This window comes from Hyperolius riggenbachi, chromosome 3, assembly GCF_040937935.1.
Source record: "Hyperolius riggenbachi isolate aHypRig1 chromosome 3, aHypRig1.pri, whole genome shotgun sequence".
NCBI lineage: Eukaryota > Metazoa > Chordata > Amphibia > Anura > Hyperoliidae > Hyperolius > Hyperolius riggenbachi.
In genome coordinates this window covers 237151593-237174235 of record NC_090648.1, presented here as the reverse complement: position 1 = coordinate 237174235, position 22643 = coordinate 237151593, and the positions used below count along the sequence as shown (strand labels likewise).

The 22643-nt window shown below is 40.6% G+C and overlaps 1 protein-coding gene across 2 annotated transcripts in view; it reads left to right on the top strand.

The window, feature by feature from the left end:
• PLXNA4 (plexin A4) overlaps nucleotides 1–22643 on the top strand; it is a 910299-nt gene that overhangs the window by 829095 nt on the left and 58561 nt on the right. For both annotated transcript variants that reach the window (XM_068276018.1, XM_068276019.1), the window contains one exon: nucleotides 15229–15328. In XM_068276018.1, coding sequence (XP_068132119.1) covers nucleotides 15229–15328 — 100 coding nt within the window. The remainder of the gene's footprint in view (nucleotides 1–15228; nucleotides 15329–22643) is intronic.

The window sequence follows — 22643 nt, the reverse complement described above, 5'->3', positions numbered from 1 at the left end:
CAAGAGTAGGCTCACTAATGCAAGATCTTTACACTCCTCTTCCAGTAACAAAACCTGCTCCACAATGTGTTCTGCTCCACTGACTCGAATATAACCAGATGGGGGTAACTTTTCAGCACATTTTTGGTGCAGAATAATTAAGCTTGTACGCAAATATATAAGGTATTTGCGAGTATTGAATTCTGAAATGGTTTTATTTGGCATCAGTTCATCACAGAGCTTTTATATAGATAATAAAAAGATTTCTGCCTATGTAGTACTTGGAAAACATTTGTGCATATGGACTGATAAAGGGAATTTTAAAACTTTAAGCATCCAAATGTTTTCCAGTGAGCTACAGAAATGCAAGACTTGTGACATTAAATTTAATCAAAAAGGATAATTTATGACCACCCCTCTGATCAATATGGCAATAGAATTAGCAAATAAAACAAAATAATTAGTTTTCAGGTCCACAGTCCACAATAATACAGTGATTATAAATTGTAACTTTTAATTACAGTCATTGCGTAATAAACAAATTATGACAAATCTATGTCAGGTATATATGTAGTGATTGGCCTGACGCACTTTTCATGTTCTATACAAGATCCACTTCTTCAGAGGCAAACAATTAGAGTTCGAAGGTTGTGACATTAGGCAATTAAAAACATCTTTAATATCAGGAAAACGTCATTAGTGTTTCAACCAAAAATTCTTTATTAGTATGCCAATATTGCAAACAGTTGCGTATAAAAAAAACTTTAAAAAAAGGAAATATTTACCTGTAGAAAGTGTAACAAAGTATGGATAAAATCCTCTCCTATGCATTAGATATCCATTACTTCTAGTCAAACCCGTTGAACTCTCCCACCACATGAATCAGAAACATGAAATATAATCATTTTCTTCTCTATCCCATGGACACTTCTAATCTGGTGTCCTGCACCTTTACAGCAGATTCCAACTTTTATTCACTAATTCAAAAAACCCCAAGGATTAAGAATTATCATCTGAAAACTAAACCCCATGTTCACTGTGACAGCTGTTGGGTAAAGTCAGTGTGACTCTGTCTGTTGCAATCACACATTTTAGTTTTCCCCATCTACAGTCATTTTAAATACCAGTATACAGAATTATTTTTTAGGTATGTGAGTTGTTACATTTTGCTGATTTATGTGTTTATTATCTTCTGTATCTCTTTGGTATCTTATTTGCTTGGTAATATTAATGGGGCAGAGGAGGAAGTGAAAATATTAGAACTGTGGAAGGTTCAGATTTGTCAGTGCATGCTCGTATCTAGTCATGTTTTATTGTACTTTGATTTGAATTTGATTTGAATTATTGATGACGTTTCGGGGAAAATAGCAAAGACATCCAAGGAGTGATCGCCCTGTCTTGTTGGTTGAAAATGTATCAAAAACTGGAAAGGCAAAGGAAGCACTAGAACAGAATTAAGGGGAAAAGAGCACAGACAGCCCTTTGCTACATAATAGAGATAAGCCTTCCCTTGTCACCCAACTGCCAATCATCAGAAATGGCCTCTGTCCCACATGCTGCTGGCATTGTATGTCCTCTGCCTTTGCCAGCCTAAAGTATGATCGAAAATCTCAGTCTGTTCATTAACGTGCAAATAATATTGGAGATAAACTGACCGGACTCTCAGGGAGCCCTGAGTGCATTTTTGGCACTACCACTAAATTAAATGTCAGGGTGTTGTGTGCTGACATGGCTTGGGAAGCTGGGATGGAACGAGTAGATTGAAAAGTGATTACAAGTGATGAAATCATGAGGGCTAGCATTAATACCTACTACACAACGGAGGGCATATTCTCCTCGACAAATGCAATATTACATTATTACTCCTGCTATATAATTATGCCCTATTGAATCTAAAATTACATCTTGTTGTTTTATATTTTTCAAAACGATACTCAGCTGTATAATCGGTATCAAATTGCATTTTAGGTCCACTTCCACAAAGCATTGAGAAAGGAGGAATGATGATGGTGATTAAGCATTTATAAAGCGCTTCCACTTTACAGAGTACATTTAACAGTTACTTACTTTCTCTTAAAGGGGCATGCAATCTAATGTGCCAGCCATTATCATAGTCTTATGTCTCTACCATAGTCTCTGGCTAATTTAAAGGATCCCTTTAAAAAATTATAAAATGAAAAATAAATGTGTAAACATACATGTAAAATGTATATTCATTCCAGAGTAAAATGCATGATTAATTACTTATTTCCTATATGGCAGTTCTTTATTTTTAGGTTTTATTAATCTGACAGCTGTGAACCCTTTACTTGACAGGCTTTGGGACAAATATGTATATTTTGTGTATGTGACTACATTACCCACCACTACATTGTGTATCTATGCACTTCTGGACTTCACAACCAGGGGTGTAGATACATGTATCTTTGTATTTATGAGTGGCGCATACCTACACCCCCCTGTGTCAGAGTACTGATCAGTGAATGGGAATATGTGTTCCCAAAGCACCTGTAGTGAATGAACACCGGCATCAGCAAGATGCCAGTAGTTATTCACAAATTAAAATTAAACACACACATGCACATTACTTCCTGTGTACTATTCAGTACCTGTAAAATGCATTAAAAATAAATCCCCCGTTAGTTATTAACTCATTTTTCCCTGCTCCCATAGTTATCAAAATAAAACACTTGTTAAAAAAAAAATAAAAAAAAAAAAAGAATGACATTATTAAAAAAAAATACATGGTTGCCTTAGGGACTCAGCTTTTTAATATGTATGTCATGAGAGTATATTACTGTTACTTTTGCAAATAAGGGTGTGTAATTATTGAAATAAAGAAACACAAAACAGAAAAAATACACCTTTATTTCCAAATAAAATATTGTCGCCATAAATTGTACTAAGGACACAATTTATACATTGTAATAACCTGAACAAATGGGCAAAATAAATGTGTGGGTTTTATCTAAAGTAGCACATTTTATTTTAAAATTATAACGGCTAAAATCATAGAAATATATATATATTTTTAAATTTGTTTCTTCTTATTCCCGTTAAAATGCATATAAAATAAAATTCTTAGCAAAAAGTACCAATTTATGTTGAAAAAAGTAGTACTTTGTGGTGAAAAAAACAATGTATAGATCATTTAGCTGTAATAAGTAGTGATGAAGTTATTGGTGAATGAATAGGAGGAGTGTGAAATGTGAAGTAGTTAAATGTTACAGTTACATGCAGTCTATGTGCACAAGTGGCTTGCAAAATGTGTTCTGGTATCAATCTCTATCATTTTAAAAATGACGACAGCCTAAATGTAAAGAAAATACTGGCTATAGTTTACATTGCCCTATTTTTATAAGGCACCTAGAAGTATATTCACTAAACTGCGGTAATCAAAATAAGGTATGTAAAGTCATATGCATAATCAGTAAAGCATGTATTGCATTATACTTTATTCATTGTAATTACCACCGTTTAGCGAACATGCCCCATGGTGTAAATAAATAATCAAGGGCAATGACTGAGAGAGTATGTGAACCCTAATATTTAGTAAGCAACTGAATGTTTCATCGGTTTTAGTTTCCATCAAACGCTTTCTTTCAGTAGTCAGACTTGTGGAGTAGCTGGAGCAATGGCTGCTTTGATAGTATTTTTGGTGGATTTGCAATGAGGAGAGTGCAACTAGATAGGGGAGTGTAAAATGGTAAAATAAAAAAATATAAAAAATCAACCATGTTTATACAATATGGTAATCTGTATAGCTGTGTAGCATACACAGCACAGTGGTGTAGTGAATAGCCTTCCTTACTCTACAGCAATAAATCCTCAGTTTAAATCTGGGTCACAACACTATCTGCATAGTGATTGTATATTCTCCCATTGTTTGCAGGGGTTTCAATCTTGCACTTCAACATCCCCAAAACAACCCGGTTTATTTGGCTCCGCCCCCATCCCAAATTAACCTAGACTGCAGTGGACATATGACTATTCGATTGCTACCCCCTCGTCAAGATAGTTAGTCACAACATGATATACTGGGTAAACACTGCGTAACTAATCAGCGTTATATAAATCAATCAATTTAAAGCACTGCAAATGCCTAGGAATGTCAACTGAAGTGATAAAATGCACAAAAGGGGCCATATGCAATTCACTTTTTCACCCGAGTTTTCTCCCAGGTGATATTTTCACAGCTTGTAAATAAAATGCCTTTTACATCCCAGAAAGCAATAAAATACTCAAAATAATTTTGATAGTACTTTTTCACCTACTTTTTGGTACTTTTTCTGTTGCAAACCGCTAAAAAGTTAATTTAAACTGGAGATGAAAAATGAACTCCTAGAAGATAAAGTGAATTGCATATGGCCCCAGGTTTCTTACCCCTTTTCACTCTATTCAGGACTGAAATTCGATAAACATTCTGTAATTGGGCTTTAAAACATTTTTTTCAGTAGTAGAGAATGTGTAGAAAGTAGTCCTCACCTTGTTGGTGTAACACAGCGATGTCTATTACCTTCCTGCTGGCTCTATCTATTGGTTCTGCACTTTAAATGACAGTGTTCCCCAGATCAGTCTCCCTCTACAAGCAGCTTGTATGAAAAATATAAACATAGCCACATGTGAAGTGAAATGCTGGCTCCCGCTGGTACTGAGCCTCATTCCACAGTGCAGTTCACAAGATTAACCGTTTTACTGCCCCAGTTGATGGGATTATCGTTTAAGCAGTAATAACACCAAAATTACAAGCTTTAGAAACCTATTATTTTGACATTTCCCCGTGTAAAAATGCATTATGACTGAGGCATTTCTGTTTGATTATTCATATTTCCTGTGTGATGCTGCAGAGGAAAATTTAGAATTCTGTTGCCTGGTGATAACTTAATTGGCTTTATAAAAATAACAATCATTAAAATTATATTTTTTAGAGAAAGCTGGCACAAAATGTACTGATTACATAAAAAAAGAAAATGAAAGGCTAAGCGCTTATTTTGTCAGACCCAAATATTACAGATGGAAAACTTTATTTATGGAGTGGTTCGTAAACCTTCAATATTAAACTCAAGGAAAAGAGATACATATTTGAAACATGAAGTGTCCTGCCAGCTGAAAAGGTGATTTCATATTCAGATAGGGCTTGTTCACATTACAAGAGCTTTTCTAAGCACGTGGTGATTTTAAAAGCTCTTGCTAATGTTATCCTATATGTGTGTTCACACTGGAGCGATTGCATAGCAATAGGATTGCATTAGCAAGAGCTTTTAAAATCTCTGCTGTTTAAAAAGCTCTTGTAGTGTGAATAAGCCATTAACCACTTTACCCCCGCGCGTACGCATTTCTCCGTCCCTTTTTCCATCCTTTAACCCCCAGGGACGGAGAAATACGTACTTTCCGCGCTCCCGCCGCTGTCTGCGCTCCCGATCATAAACACGCCGCCCGCCGCTAGTAAACACACCGCCGCCCGCTCGCCCGGAGATCAATGAACTGGAAAATCCATTCCCGTTCGTTGATCTAAGCCCCGCAATGATCCGCTGCCGCTCGGCTGAGCAGCGCGACCATTGTGGAAAAAAAAAAAGTTCTCAGCCTCTTTCTACTTCCTGCAAGCGTCCTTCCGGACGCTTGCAGGTCGCATAAACAAAATGTTACTGTGGCCATCTTGTGGCCAAATAGTAAAACTACATCCAAAGCATTTTTCACATAGAAATAAATTAGTTTAACACACAAAATTAACCCTTTACCTCCCACACTCCCCAATTTTTTTTTCCGTGTAATTTAAAAAAAAAAAAAATTACAATTAAAAAAAAAAATACATAAATAGTTACCTTAGGGACTAAATTTTTTTTAAAATATTTATGTCAAGAGGGTATAACACTGTTACTTTATAAACTATGGGCTTGTAATTAGGGATGGACGCAAAACTGAAAAAAATGCACCTTTATTTCCAAATAAAATATTGGCGCCAAACATTGTGATAGGGACATCATTTAAATGGTTTTATAACTGGGACAAAAGGGCAAATACATTCCATGGGTTTTAATTACAGTAGCATGCATTATTTAAAAACTATAAAGGCCAAAAACTGAAAAACAATAATTTTTTTCCCATGTTTTTTCCTATTTTCCCATTAAAACACATTTAGAATAAAATAATTCTTGGCATAATGTCCCACCTAAAGAAAGCCTAATTGGTGGCGAAAAAAACAAGATATAGTTCATTTCATTGTGATAAGTAATGATAAAGTTATAGACGAATGAATGGAAGGAGCGCTGAAAGGTGAAAATTGCTCTGGTGGTCAGGGGGTAAAACCCCTCAGTTGGGAAGTGGTTAATCTCCTAGTATGAAACTCAAAACATATTTCTGTTCTAATATTAAACACAGCCAAAAACAGATAACAGTAAAAGACTGATATCATGTCACTTGAACACATATTTACACTTCACTGAAGCTAATTGATAACATTTCTGGTTGCAGAATAAGTGATCAGATTGTCTTCTAATTCAGTGTTTGCTGTGCAAACAAAGTAGAGAAAGTTTTGTCTCCCCCCTCCCCCCCTTTATCTCGATGGATACAGCAGAAGCTATTCTGCATTTTTACACAGCTTAGCATTAGCTCACGTCAATATGATAATTTTGGTAAGGCCTTTGTGTCAATTAGCTTCTGAGTGAAGTAGAAGTTTCAGTAATAACCCTTTCAGTAATTCGGAAACCATTTTCATGTTTTTGTTTTTTTTTTGTTTGTTTTTTTGTTTTGTTTTTTGCTTACTGATCAGCCTTCTCTCTGTCAACCTTTATACAAGTTCAAACATGAAACTTATATGAAGACTTGTATGCCAACCACATTTTCTTTTATTTCAAAGGAAACCTGATGTGATAAGTATATGGAGGTTTCCATATTTTTTTGTAAACCCTGCTGGACTGTTTAGTTGCAGTTGTGTCTGAATCACACCAGAATGTCAGAAACCCCCTTTTGATGCATGCTTGATCAGGGACTATGGCTAAAAGTATTAAAGGCAGAAGATCAGCAGGATTGCCAGGCAACTGGTATTGCTTAAAAGGAAACAAATATGGCAGCCTCCATATACCATTTGCTTCAGGTTCCCTTTATAGGCGCTCAGTCATTCTTTAATAAAAAACTAAATACATTTGGGTGGAATTCAGCATTAAAGGGGCACTATGGCTTATTTCTTTGTTTTTTGGCACTATAATATTAATATTTGAATGTGTATCATACTTGGGTACGTGCATTGTGGCAGATTACATTTTCTTTTTTTTACACAGCCAATTCCTTATACAGCTTTAGAGTCACATTGGCAGATTTACCTTACTGACGCGACTCAGGCTAATCCATGTTGTAGTTGGAGGCATCTTTTTATCTTATTGGAGCTGCCGTTATTGCCCACCCCTCTGGTCAGCTCAGTTAGGATCCTTCCATTCTCCAACTGCACTATTGTGCAGTTACAGAGGTCACCCGAATCTGCCGTAAAGTGCTGGCTGTGGCTGTCGTCCAGAGTGGAACGCATCCGCCGTGCTGAGCAGGACGCAGCCGCATGGATTACGCTACCAGGCAAGGACCCCTGTGCTCTTTGATTCCGCCGCTGCCTTGCGCAGTGAAAATCTGGTAACCATAGAAATGGACAACAATAGGTGTCCGTTTCATTGCCAGCTTCGCTATAGGGGTCCTTGCCGGGCAGCGTAATCCATGCAGCTGCATCCTGCTCAGCACGACGGATGCGTCCCACTCTGGTCAATGGCTGTTTCTCACTCTCCACGGCGGCTGCATCTAGCACTTTACGGCAGATTCGGGTGACCTCTGTAACTGCAGAATAGTGCAGTTGGACAATGGAAGGATCCTAACTGAGCTGACCAGAGGGGTGGGCAATAACGGCAGCTCCAACAAGATAAATAGATGCCTCCTACTACAACATGGATTAGCCTGAGTCACGTCAGTAAGGTAAATCTGCCGATGTGACTCTAAAGCTGTAAAAGGAATTGGCTGTGTAAAGAAAAATATGTAATCTGCCACAATACATGTACCTAAGTATGATACACATACAAATATTACTATTATAGTGACAAAAAACAAAGAAATTAGCCATAGTGTCCCTTTAAAGTACACTCATCCATAGTTGCAACCAAGTGAAATAGTTAAATGATACTTTAAACACCAATTACATTCTTGTTTTGCTTAATAATTTTCTCTATCCTTGAGTGAATCTAATGCTGTACCCACACTTCAGCACTCCTCCCATACTCGTCTGTGAAAGTTTGCTGCTACAGGGCCCATATGCAATTCACTTTTTCTCCTGAGTTTTCTCCTAGGTGATATTTTTAAATGTGTCAATAAAATTCCTTTTAAGCCACCAGAAAGCAAGAAAATGCTCAAAATAATTTTGATAGTACTTTTTCATTTAATGTTGGTACTTTTTATAGTTGAAATGTGCTAAAAAGTTATTTTAAATAAAAGATGAAAAATTATCTCCTAGGAGAAAACTCAGGTGAAAAAGGTGAATTGCATATGGCCCCAGGTGTCATATCATTGAGCTGTCTGCTATGTACTGCCTTAATCCCCAGAGACCAGTCCCACAATTTTGCTGCAGTCACCAGACCTCCACACATCGCTTGCAGCGAGTGCTGAGATGTGTGCTTTCTTGGAGGCATAATAGAGAATATATGCTTAAAGGGGAACTTCAGCCTAAACAAACATACTGTCATTAAGGTACATTAGTTATGTTAATTAGAATAGATAGGTAATATAATTTTTTACCCACCCCATTTTAAAAGAACAGGCAAATGTTTGTGATTCATGGGGGTTGCCATCTTTTTGGTTGAAAGGAGGTGACAGAGAGCATAATACACAGTTCCAACTGTCCTGTGTCCTGATAACCCCTCCCAGTTGCACACGCTAGACTTCAAATGTCAAATTCAAAATGTAAAACAAGAAAAATTGCGCCAAAACAGCAGAACGAGAACAACAACATCAGAAATCCCATCATGCTTTGCACAGCATCAGGGGAAAATGCCCGGGCAGTTTTCTTCTGTGCAGCTAAAAATGAGGCTTGTTTAAGAGAAACAAAGTTCTGATGCCATGAAACTGTTAAAGAAACACCAGGCCTTTTCAGTGCTGCTGAGTCGATTTTTAGTCTGGAGGTTCACTTTAAGACCAGGGTCGTCATTAGGAATCTCTGGGCCCCATACTGGGAACATCTACTGGGTCCCCCTCACACCCCTCTGCCCCCACAAACCAATTTTCAGAAAAAGGCCCTGAGGCGTTCTCATCCCCCACCCCATCAAACACACACACTGTCAAGGGTTGATTCTATTGGCAGGCAGGATATCATTGGTTAGCTCATAGAAGCAGTAGATAGTGATAGGAAGACTGTAGTGGCCAGCAGGTAGTAATAGGTAGATTTAAATTGCTAACAGGTAGTAATAGGTGGATTGTAGTGGCCAGCAGGTAGTGATGGGTAGACTGTAGTGGCCCAGCAGGTAGTGATAGGCAGATCATAGTGGCTGACGGGAAGTAATTGGTGGCTTGTAGTCTGAGGTCATCAGGTGGCTATAGGTAGATTATAATGGTTGGCAGGTAGTGATAGGTAGATTTTAGTGGCCATTTGGTAGTGAGTAAGAGAGAGATTGTAGTGGCCGGCAGGTATTGACAGATTATAGCGGCTAAAAGTTAGTGATCCATACATTGTAGTGGCCCGGCAGGTAGCGATGGGCAGATTTTAGTGGCCATCTGGTAGTGAGCGATTGATAGATAGATAGATAGTAGTGGTCAGCAGGTAGTAATGATAAGTAGATTTTAGTAGCAGATGGGTAATGATAGATGCATTGTAGTGGCCGGCAGGTAGCATTGGGCAGATTTTAGTGGCAGGCAGGTAGTGAAAGAGGTGAGGTGCAGCAACGCAAGCAGTGAACACAGCGAGAAGGGGTGATGAGGAATTAGGACAGTGGGAAGGGGCAATGAGCAGTAAAGCCAGCAGGAAAGGGCGATGAGCAGTGACAGCACTGGGATGGGGCAACAAGCACCAATGACAATTGCGCAAAAGGTGGATCAGCGCATCACCAGGCCACCTCCGAATGGCCTACAATCAGAGGTGTGCTGAGCCCCCCCAGAAACTGCAAACGCACCTTGAACCCAAACAGAAGCTCTGCATATACACCAAAAGCAAGGCTGCTAAGTGGGAGCAGCTGACCAAAAATGAATTAAATCAGTACATAGCAAACAAATGAACAGCGCTACTTAAAAACAGATAAGTGCCTACCTGCAAGAGAGTGCAAGCCCCACTTGTGGGATAAAATACACACCTAGCATACACATAACCTGTCTACCACTGGAGGATGTTGGTTTCCTGTAACAGCTTGCATGCAACTTGTTAAGTACTCGGCCCTCCCACTGCGGAGAAGTCATCCCCCTATGGGAGAGGGACCTAACACTAACTAAATCCTAACCTATACATATGCATAGCCTGGGTGCGCTACCAAGTAAAATCGAAAATTGCGCAATTTTCAATTTTCGATTTTACTTGGTAGCGCACCCAGGCTATGCATATGCATAGGTTAGGATTTAGTTAGTGTTAGGTCCCCTCCCATAGGGGGATGACTTCTCTGCAGTGGGAGGGACGAGTACTTAACAAGTTGCATGCAAGCTGGTACAGGTAACCAAGATCCTCCAGTGGTAGACAGGTTATGTGTATGCTAGGTGTGTATTTTATCCCACAAGTGGGGCTTGCACTCTCTTGCAGGTAGGCACTTATCTGTTTTTAAGTAGCGCTGTTCATTTCTTTGCTAAGCACCAATGACAGCAGGAAGGGGTCGACCCTTCCTGCTGTCATCTGTGCTTGAGTAGTGATGACCGAGGGAAGTGGTGACAAGCAGTTATGACAGCAGGAAGAGGATACAACAAGAAGGGAAAACAAGTAGAAAATACAGTGAGACAAAGGGACCCAAAGTCAAGACGGTAGGGGATGGAAGTTGATAATGAGGTGATAAATGGGGTATTGTCAATCACCCCTCTAAGCTTCAAGAAATTTGCTTTAGTGTAAAAAGTCTTAACCGAGGGATTTCGGGATAACCTAAGAGTTCCACTAGAAATTAAAAAGCTTCACTTCATTTTGTACCACACCTATAAAACAAGTGACCGGTATTTTCAAGTACTAAACTATGGCTTTTTCACATTTTCCCAAGTAATTACTAAACTTTTTAAAATAATTTATTGTGATAAGTACTAATGTCCACTGGACCTTTTAGGAGTGCTACCTGAAATTACATATACTGCATACTGAGAACCTTTCACTAAAGTAATTAGTATAAACAATTACGTCATTGTGAAAAAAATATATATGTCGTATAAAACAAAACCCCTGTTCGTCCTGTGTCCATGCTTCCAGACCTGACAGTTTTCTGTTTGTGAACCCCATTGCATTGTGGGAATTAACAGCTTTTTCCAACTGCCAAGCAAGCAACATCTCCCTGTGTGCATATTCTTCGGAGATCGGTGGGGAATGGGCGAGCGGCCGTGGCCTAGCGCCTGTTTTTCACATAAAACTATCTATATAAAGTTAAAAAACAAAACAAAAAAAACCCAGATCTATTCATAAAACACAACTCCTCTAAACTGATGTATTCTTTATGAACAAGAGGTAAAAATATCACCAGGAACAGTGGGCCTTGCTGTCCATAGAAACATTTTGCCCTAGGTGAAAAGATTTACTTACATAGTTCTCAATGATGAGACTTAATTGTAATAATCACATGCTGAGATAATTGGCCATTACAATAAAACTGATCAACAACATCTCAGAGTGTCAAACAGAAATTGTATGGCATTTGGCACTGCTCATCTGAATTAGTAATTAGTGGGAGACCTCAGTTCAAGGCTATGCTTATCATATAAAAGCAGATGGAGTGTTTTATGTAAATAGCTAATGAATCAGGAGGGCAAGTTCTATTACTAGGGGCTCATGTAATTCTGTGTATTGAGATGTTTCTAAAGGTAATAACTGATGGTAAGGTGAGCTCCCACTAAACAGGACTTAGCCAGAGATGTGTAGTTTCTCAAAGTTTATCATATTGAACAGCACTGCCTTCACTAATCTTTTTTTCATTTCCAGTAGATTTTACTAGAGCTAAGAAACACTAAAGCATGACGGCAGACCTTTTTATTTTCTTTCTTTTTTTTTAATCATTGTTTTTATTATTTTTATATTTTCTTTTTTCGTATTTGCAAACGTCAGCAGGTGCTTTTGCTGTTTCCCAACTAAGAAGCCTAGCTTCATGAGTGTTGAGATAATAATAGTAGTGTGCATCATAGTTTGTATTATTCATTACCGACTCCCAACTACCCCTTAATCCCCCCTCCCCCCTGCATTATTTTGAGAGTAATCTCATAGCTCAAAAGAAAGGGAGAAAAGGCAAAGAGAAGGGAAAAGAAACGAGAAAAACTCACTACTAGATTCACATTCCATGAAGGACTACATCCTGCAAAGCCACTTGTGCCAATGGGGGAAGTGGGGTTCCTCCACTTTTCAGCTATTGCCGTATTTTCCGGACTATAAGACGCTCCTGACCATAAGACGCTGCTGACCATAAGACACAGCTAGGTTTAGAAGATAAAAACCAGGGGAACAAATATATACTAAACCTTGTGCATCTATTGTGAAGGGGCATCTTGTGCAGTATGCCCCTTTTGTACCTCATGCCCCCTTGTACCTCTTGTGTATCCCTGTGTCCTCCTCTCTCCCCTTGTGTCATCCCATGTTACTCATGTGTCCACCTCTGGCCTCATTGTGTCCTCTGCCTATGCCCCTTAGTGTCCCCGTGTTTTCTCAGTTAGTCCCCTGTATCATCCTCTGCATGGGCACAGTACAGGGAGTCCCTGACATTGTGGCAGTTTGGAGGTTCGTATTGGCAGGTGTTCACAAGTCAGGAACTTCCTGCATTTGGACAATAAGATGCAGTGGGCTTGATTCACTAAGCTGCGCTGCTACAGCAGCGCAGCTTAATGACTACAGGGAGTGTTATAATTCCATGTGCACGCTATGCAGCCATAGTGTGCACAGTCCAATTACACTGGGCTCCATTAGTTTAAAGAGCGCTTCATTACATTTAACCATTGCTCCACTGAACCCGCCCGCAGCCCGGTGGGTCCAGTAGTTTCAAAGAACAATATTGCTGCACTTTGATTGGCCCAGTAGCATGATTGTCAAGTGACAATCAGGCTACTGGGCAAATCAAAGTGCAGCAATATTGTTCTTTGAAACTACTGTAACTGCAGCGCTACGGGCGGGTTCAGTGAAGTGATCATTAAGGCTAATTTTACACCAGGACGTTGCGTTAGAGGGGGCGTTAAGGTCGCATAACGTCCCCCTAACTCAACGCCTGGTGGTGCTGGATCTGGACGTCAGAGTGAGCCGCGTTGTGCAGCTCACTCTGGCGTCAGTGATGCCGTGATGCGCACTCTTGTGCGCATGCGGCATCACGTGGTCCCGCCGGCCAATCGCCGCACAGAGCGGCTGCTCCAGGAAGTAAACACTGCACGTCATAACGTGCAGTGCATATTAATTAGCCATGTGCCTGGCCGCTCTCCGCTCCTCCCCAACATTACTGAGCATGTGCAAGCAGTCTAACGCGGCTCTGCCGTGTCCAAAGTACTGCATGCAGTACGTTGTCTTGTGACGCAGCGTTACAATGTAACGCAACGTCCACACTGTGAACAGCCCCATTGATTTTTCATTACTGTGCGGTGGGCTGCGTTACAGGCTGCTCTAACGTGCGCCTGTAACGTCCCACTGTGAAACCAGCCTTAATGTGAAGAAACGCTTTTTAAACGAATTCAGCCCAATGTAATTGTACTGCGCACACTATGGCTGCATAGTGTGCGCAGGGAATTATAACACTCCCTGTAGTCATTAAGCATGAATCAAGCCCAGTGACTTTTTTTTTTTACCCACTTTTGGGGGGAGAAAAAGTGAGTCTTATAGTCCACAAAATACAGTAGTTTTCTTGTGACTAGTGTCATAATTAACTTATTTTGCGTGGGCGTTCCCAACCCAAAAAAGCATTCCACATATCAAACCTAAAATTTAATACTGGAAAATTCCTTCATTCATTTTGCATAGAACGAGAAATCTTTAGTACTGTGTCCGTTATAGAGATGTACCCCTTACAGTTATGCAAGAGCAAAAAAGGAATATTGATGAACACATAGATAGCCATGAGAACCGGAGGGGGGGGGTGTCATCCCTCTGTATCCTCTCTGCATTGAAAATCAAAAGAAAGAAATAATTTGGCTAAAGGAGTTTAATGGTGATCATTTGATCTGAGTTACTATCTTACTAAGACATTTTATCATTACCTAATACATGTTTACAAGTGACATTTGGCAAGTCTTTGCCACCCGTTTGCTATCCAGTTTGTCAGTATGACATAGCCATGGATTGGGATATGGTGTGTATGAGAGGTAAACATTTTGTTTTGTGTGCCGGGCATACTATTCCCAGAATAATCCTATAGTAATCACCCAACATAACCTAACTTACACCCCCTACACACACACCCCTACACACACACACACACCCCTACACACACACACACACACACCTACACACACACACACACACACACACACACACCCCTACACACACCCTTACACACACCCCTACACACACACACACACACACACACACACACACACACACACACACACACACACACCCCTGCACACACACACACACACACACCCCTACACACACACACACACCCCTACACACACACCCCTACACACACACCCCTACACACACACCCCTACACACACACCCCTACACACACACCCCTACACACACACCCTTACACACACCCCTACACACACACACACACACACACACACACACACACACACACACACACACACACACACACACACACACACACCCTATGTTTAACACTATATCCCCCCCCCCCCCATGTGCTGCAAATTGAAGCCACTAATTTGGTCCGCCAATAAATCCTCCGCTGTGGTTAAATACCATGTGCCATAATTATACAGCTGGCACCGCCATGTAATCTCTATGGGGCACCAAAATAACCGGGCATAAGTGTGCATCATAATTACCTGTCTGGTGTATGAGACAATTTTGAGGCTTTACCAATGAATAACTAATTCTATTTATCAGTGACATACACTGTGTATATGTAAAAACAATGATATAACCTGTATACATATAATAACAAACCATTTTTCTTTCATCAGGTTCCAGATGGTGCAGCCGTGGCATTAGTCTCTAAGCAAGTCACAGCGTACAATGCTGTCAATAACTCTACTGTATCCAGGACTTCTGCTAGCAGATATGGTAAGAGTACTTTTTTGTTGCTTTAAAGAACAAGCAACACCCATGCTAACCTAGAAATAAAAAACACATATATAAGTAGATAAATACTACTTTTACTTACATAACAGATATATTGTGCTATCCACATAATGATTCCTGTGAATTTTATAAAGGAAAAGCAGAAAATCCTATTCTATTCTAGGCAGTGGCCATCTTGCCAAGCTAATGCTGACATCATATCCTCCCTGACTCTTGTTTTCCCCCCTCCTTTCTCTTGCTCATTGTGTATTCATTAGCTGCCCTCCTCCCAAAGTCTTCAGACACTCCCACTGAGGTATATACTAGGAATTGCACTGTCTTATCCTCCAATCACTCTGAGTCACCTCAGCCTTGCTTGTAAACACAAGTGATCAGAGGGTGTTTCTGATGAGCAGCTAGGCAGGGAAATAAATGGAAGAGGAGCATTCAACTGTTTGGCACTGTTTGGCACTAGGGCCTGTGCTCCTAAAGTATGTGATAACTCCAAACCATAACAGCAGAAAACGTTTTGCAAGTTTTGAATGCAGGATTAGCATCTTTATCACTTAATACACTCAGACCAGTTGCTGTTGAAATTTGATTTTTATGGTGACAATACCGCTTTAACAATAGAGCTGTAGTGGGCTTTAGTAATACACATACCACATTGTATTCATGCAGAAGGTGTGCTTTGTTTGCAGGTTGAAGTATATGCTACTGTTAGCAGATGGAATCTATCAAGGATATTACTGACAAAAAAAAAAGATTTGCCACTAAGCCCCCTGTGTGTTCTTTTACATTTTGAAAGTGCAGCCTCACCCCCTCTGCTGTCCTACTTCATCCTCTGCATCAATGCAGAAATCAGAGTGGGACTGCATCAGCATATGAGTTAGGTCTAGGACAGTAAAAACCTTCAACCCTCTAGCTGCCTATAATTTTTCCAAAACAACAAATAACTACAGCTCCTGCTTTGGTATGACTAGAGAGAGTACATTACTGCAAATTTACTTCTGCAAGTTGAAATCCACCACCATCATCATCATCATCAGCTGAGCTTTAGCGGGTAACTGTCACTGCAAGGGATACTGGGAAGAGTAGTCCTTTGTCCAACAGAGAGTTGGTGTAGGAGGTAGCATCAACCTGTCCCATTCACCTTACAACTGGTATAGTACTATGGAACCAGAGTTTTATGTCACCAGGATATTATAAACTAATCTAAGGTGTCTGAAAGCTTTATTTTTTTAAAGTTGAAGGCTATGTTCACAGTGGTATTTGCCATGCATTCCGTGTAACAGCAGGCACACAACACAACAGAGTGAAAAAAAATTGCACTGCGTGTTATCTGCGTCAAGTGTCACCTACAGTGAAGCTTACAGCCAATGAAAACTATGCTTCACTAACGCGTTTTGCGGTAATGCACTGCAAACAGTTCATTACGATGCCACACACTCCTGTCACTCTATGAATGTTGCGTTGCAGTGCGGCAAGCTACATTTCAAAAAGGGAACAATGATGCACCACTGTGAACCTTATCCAAAGAAGTCAGGAAAGTGATTAGGGTATTTCCCCAGTGCCTGGAGTTCCTCTTTAGGATACACGTGACATTCAGATGTAATTTCTTAACACTTTATAGATAGTAGCTTTTTTTTTTTTGCACTTTGTCTTTCTAAAATCATAGCCAGCATATGTATTATTTTTCGAAATGAGAAAACCCAACATCTAACTACTGGACAGTGGATGTGTCATTCCAGTCATTGTTCATTTTATATTTTAATTATGAATTCTAGTTCAGACAATAGGCCTAATCATGCATTAAACAGAAGAAAGTGCACAGCAAAATTATATTTTCTGAAGGAAATCATCCTAAAGTACAAATACATTTCTTGTTTAAAGTAGAAATAAAATCTAACTGAACATCCTTGCAAAGGCAGGCTTCTTAATACTATTTATTTATCGCCTACAGCGTTAAAACATGTTTATCTTCCCTTTGCTTCAATTGTGTAAATAATTCCATTTATACAAAGTAAACAAAAAAACGAGACCTGTATTGTAAAATTAATAAATAATGGCGAATCATTGGCAAATCTCACAACAGCTTCAAAAACTTGGACAGAGTTCAAGTTTTTGGGATGATCCAAATATGTTGCACTGCAGGTAGGAGTTTAATAAATGATGTGAATTTGCTGAAAGAAGCATGTAGCATCATGCCCATTGCAGCAGTATGTGTCACACACTATTACCCTGAGCAGTTTCCCTTTGTGCTCATTCTCCATTAGACTTCACAGTACATTGCCTTTTCTTACACTCACACAGCAAACATACAGTATCTGGTAGCGGTAAAGCCACCATTACAATAGTCAAGTTGATTGTGTTTGTAATTAATTCAGGGTCTAAAAAACCGATTCAATACTCTTTTGCAGAGTCTGTTGTGCCACATTAAATTACCAAGAGGTGCTTCGATACTGCCAAGAGAATACCCATCAGGTGCCCAAAGCAGGCTCAGTTTGCAGGAATACTAACTGGCTGTGACAGCAGCTATTATTTCACTTTGACTTGCCTCGTCAAGGAAATGATCATACAGAGGACAGCTAATGTCAGCTTTGATAGTGAATGCTGCTATGATGTCTAACACAAGTTTTGTGTCCTTTACAACTGCTAAATTAGAGAGGTTTGATTGCAGGGAGTAGCTTGAAGGTTCATTAGCATATTTCAGTGAAAGAGTAATTTCATTGTTTATTGTCATTGGGTTTATGATAATATATCATGAATATATATTTGTTTTAGCTTGTGTTTACACCTTACTGGATACAATTTTTTAAAACAAAAGTGTGCAATTTTTTGCTTAACTATATTTAACGGTGAGACTTAAGCCTATCCTGCATTATTAGATTATCAAACAAAAAGCGATTAAAAACTTTTGACTGGTTTTCAAACATTTTATATATATTGATATAAATCAATAGATACATATACTGTATATATTTATATTCTGCCTGGCTGTGAAATGCTGTGACATGGTGCTTAGATTCCCATTGGTGGTTCTGCACATTATACCTTTTGTATATTATTATCCCCCCTCCCCCTTCCTTCCATACAGTTCTTCTTTAATTGGGAGACATTTTTTCCAGAACATTTGATTCAGAGAATTATGAGAAGAGGTTTACAGTTACTGGTAGATGATGGACCTTTCATGCCATGGCTTCTGCTGGTACTGAAACATCTGTGTGTGGCTGCCTGTGATACAAGATGTTGTGGGATCAGTACCCACACAGCTCTAAAGTTGTCAATTTTTTGTTCAGAGATCATATGTTTTTAGCAGCTGCTTCCAGATCATCTTTGAAATGAATCAATTTATTCTCAATTCTTGAAGCTGCTAAGTTTTCTTGACAAAGCCATTGCAAATGTAGGTTTCCTTTAAAGTTGGAGTAACACATTGCCCAGAAAGATCATGGTGAACCAGAACTTCTGGGAGTGTGTAAGGGGGCCAAAAAGAGCCCTCTTACTAAAATGCTATGCAAAACAGTAATTTGCTGCCTTAAATCAAACTCCATGTAGATAGTGGTTCAGTTCAACCTGGGCCTATAGATATGCCAGGCAAAAAAACAATGTGTTTCTCTATTGTTTCTTGTATAAAACATTTATTTTGCTGTTGAGTTGAATTATAGAAATGTACATGGTTATTAATGACTTATATCTACATGCATCTTAAGGATCATTAGGCTCTGCTTTCAACCCCCAACCTCTTTGCTAAGGATTTTACTAACAAAACTGAAAGTAATGAGGCATTGGTGATGTCAGCAGAGCTCTACAGTGAGCTTGGCTGATCCTTTCAATTAATCTCTTTAGGTACATTAACCCACAGCCTGAAACTAACTCTTTCCCTGTCTGATAAGCGGGCTGTGTGTATATGTGTATATATATATATATATATATATATATATATATATATATATATATATATATATATATATATTTTTATATATATATATATATATATATATATATATATATATATATATTGTGACAGGGTGTCACAATGTTTATCAGAGAAAGTGCTGGATGGTGTATATGTTGCACCACGATTCCAGCACTTCATGTGTTAAAAGGCTCCAGGAATATTGTTGTTTTCTTCTTTCCTGAAGCCTATTGGGAAAAAGAAAACCAGTCTAGGGTCCTGGAGCCGGTCAGGGAAGAGCTGGGTGGGTTCCCTGACCACCTGGAGCCAGTCCGGGTTTTTCCTATCTGTGTGCTGCTCACACAGGTGTAGTACTTAAGTTAGCAGGCTGGACAATGGGAGAGCTTCCTGTATGCAGTCTGCCTGAAAGCTGCAAGGAAAAGGAGCTCTGTGAGTAATTGCAAACCTGCTAAACTGTAAGTTGCTCTGTTTTGTTTCATGGACTGTGATCAAATATGTTTGTGTTGCTAGTATAGACAGAACTGCTGAGTGAGGTAGGCAGGAGCCAGACGGCTATGTTTATTTTCCTTTTTGTTTATTGTTTTGAGCAACTTGCAAAATAAAGCCTGAGCAACAGACTGGTGTATGGGAAAAACTGGTCACTACCCCTGTTTGTGCATGGTGGAATCCTGCAAGAGGCTGCAACAGTCCACAATTGGTGCTCGGATGCGGGCATAAAGATTCCCTACCAAGTGCGTTTCATCTAGCAAGTTGGTTGCATTGCATCACGTCTGCTGTTTGTAAAAACGATGGAAGATCTTGTGTTACGCTTGGCTCAACTTAGTGCAGCCCAGCAAGAGGCAAATGTGCTGCAGCGAGAGACTAATGCACAGCAGGCTGCCCAGCAGGAGGCGCTGGCTGCACAGCAGGCTGCCCAGCAGGAGGCACAGCAGGAAATTGTACGTCTGCTGAGTGCTCAGGTGACAGCCCTGGCTGAGGCAGCAGAGAGAGATAGGAATGTGCAAGCTGAAGCTGCCAGGAAAGACAGAGAAACCCTTGCGGAGGTTCTGCAGCAGCTGAACTTGCGCCAGGAACAAGCTGGCAGTGCCACTGGTAACAGTGGCTTGGTTAAAGCAAGCCACTTTCTCCAAAAGATGACTCCACATGATGATGTGGAAGCATTTCTGAATACATTTGAGCGAACAGCAGAGCGAGAGGCGTGGCCTAAGACCCAGTGGGCAGGCTTGGTTGCTCCGTTTCTAACCGGTGATTCTCAGAAAGCATATTTTGATTTGTCTGCTGAGGATGCTCAGGACTATGAGAAATTAAAACTAGAAATTCTCCGCCGGTTGGGGGTCACTCCAGCTGTGCGGGCCCAACGAGTGCACCGTTGGAATTACCTGTCTAATAAGTCTCCCAGGTCACAGATGCATGATTTGATTTATCTTGTGCGAAAATGGTTACAACCTGAGATACTCACTGCACCCCAGATTGTCGAAAGGGTCACGATGGATCGATTCTTGACAGCTCTGCCGCATGAGTTAAGAAAGTGGGTTAGTCATGCTGATCCAAAGTCCGCAGATGAGTTGGTTGAGATGGTAGAACGCTACCTAGCGGCAGAAGGGTTTTTAGCAGGTGTGTCGGCTCCAGAGAACTTACCTGCAAAGCGGCGTCTGCCAGCAGGGCCAGGAAGAGGCACATCAGCCCTAAGTTCTCCTGGGGGTTCTAAAACATGGGTGAAGACCAACATGGATACCAGGTGTTCGAAAGATACTCTACCAGGCTCCAGTATCCAGTGCTGGCGGTGTAAAGCTTGGGGGCATGTAGCTGCCAAGTGTCCTATGGTCACAGAGCCCATGGAGTGTGAAGCAGCACGGCGGTTATCCTTCTTTGCCCATCCTGCGTGTCTGACATCTGCTGTGGCCCACATGGCGCTGGTCAAAGTGGGTGGAAGGAGTGTCCAGGCATTGCTAGACTCTGGGAGCCTGGTCACGCTTGTACATTCAGATCTGGTAGCACCAGACCAGATGAAAAAACAGTGTATTGGTGTTTTGTGCATACATGGTGATGCAAAGAGTTATGGTACAGCGGTGGTCCCAATTGAAACCCAATTTGGTGTAACACCCCATGAGGTTGGAGTGTCTAAATCATTGATGCATAGTGTTATACTGGGACGTGACTTTCCCTTGTTTTGGGAACTCTGGAAGGTCGAGTTCCCACCCCAGACTCCCTTAACTTTGGGAGATGAATGTTCAGCTTCTTTGCCAGAAATTGGGGACTCAAGTTCTGAAGTCTCAGCTGTAAGGGTAGCCCCACTTGAGCCTGACCAATTCCCTCTCTCTGTGTTGGTTGGGGACACTGAAGCGTCCCAGGAGACTGTGGAAGAGTCACCTATGCCAGAACTGGAGTATTCTCAGGATAACTTTGGCACATCCCAGTTAAGGGATCCAACCTTAGCTCATGCTTGGGAAAATGTGGCTGTGATTAATGGTGTTGCCCAGGGTACAGGATTGGAGAATGTGTATCCTCAGTTTGTTGTCAACCATAATCTCCTTTATCGTGTTGATAATATAAGAGGTGAAATGGTGGAACAACTGGTTGTTCCTAGTTCACACAGAAAAATTGTACTTGACCTGGCTCATAAAAACCCAATGGGAGGACACTTGGCTGCTGAGAAGACTCAGCAACGAGTGCTCCAAAGGTTTTTTTGGCCTGGGGTGTTTGCAGAAATCAAACGTTACTGTGGGTCTTGCCCAGAATGTCAGTTGACGTCCCCTGCTCCTCATTTCCGGGGCCCCTTGGTACCACTACCCATCATTGAGGTACCTTTTCACCGGATTGCTATGGATCTGGTGGGGCCCCTGGTGAAGTCTGCAAAGGGACATCAATACATTCTGGTGGTTTTAGACTACGCCACAAGATATCCAGAGGCGATTCCCTTACGGAACACATCAGCTAAAACAATTGCCCGGGAACTGTTTCACATGTTTGCTAGAACAGGTATACCCAAAGAGATCCTGACAGATCAAGGAACGCCCTTTATGTCTAGGGTAATGAAAGATTTGTGTAAATTACTGGGTATACAACAGTTAAGGACATCAGTCTACCACCCTCAAACTGACGGGTTGGTAGAGCGATTCAATAAAACTCTCAAAAGTATGTTAAAAAGGGTGGTTGATGCAGACGGGAGAGACTGGGATTGCCTACTCCCTTACTTGATGTTTGCAGTTCGTGAAGTACCTCAGTCATCTACTGGGTTTTCCCCGTTTGAGCTTTTGTACGGGCGACACCCCCGGGGACTTTTAGATATTGCAAAAGAATCATGGGAAGAGGAGCCTTCTCCTCACCGCTCAGTTGTGGAACATGTTTTACAGATGCAGGACCGCATCACAGCAGTAATGCCCATAGTTCAGGAACATATGA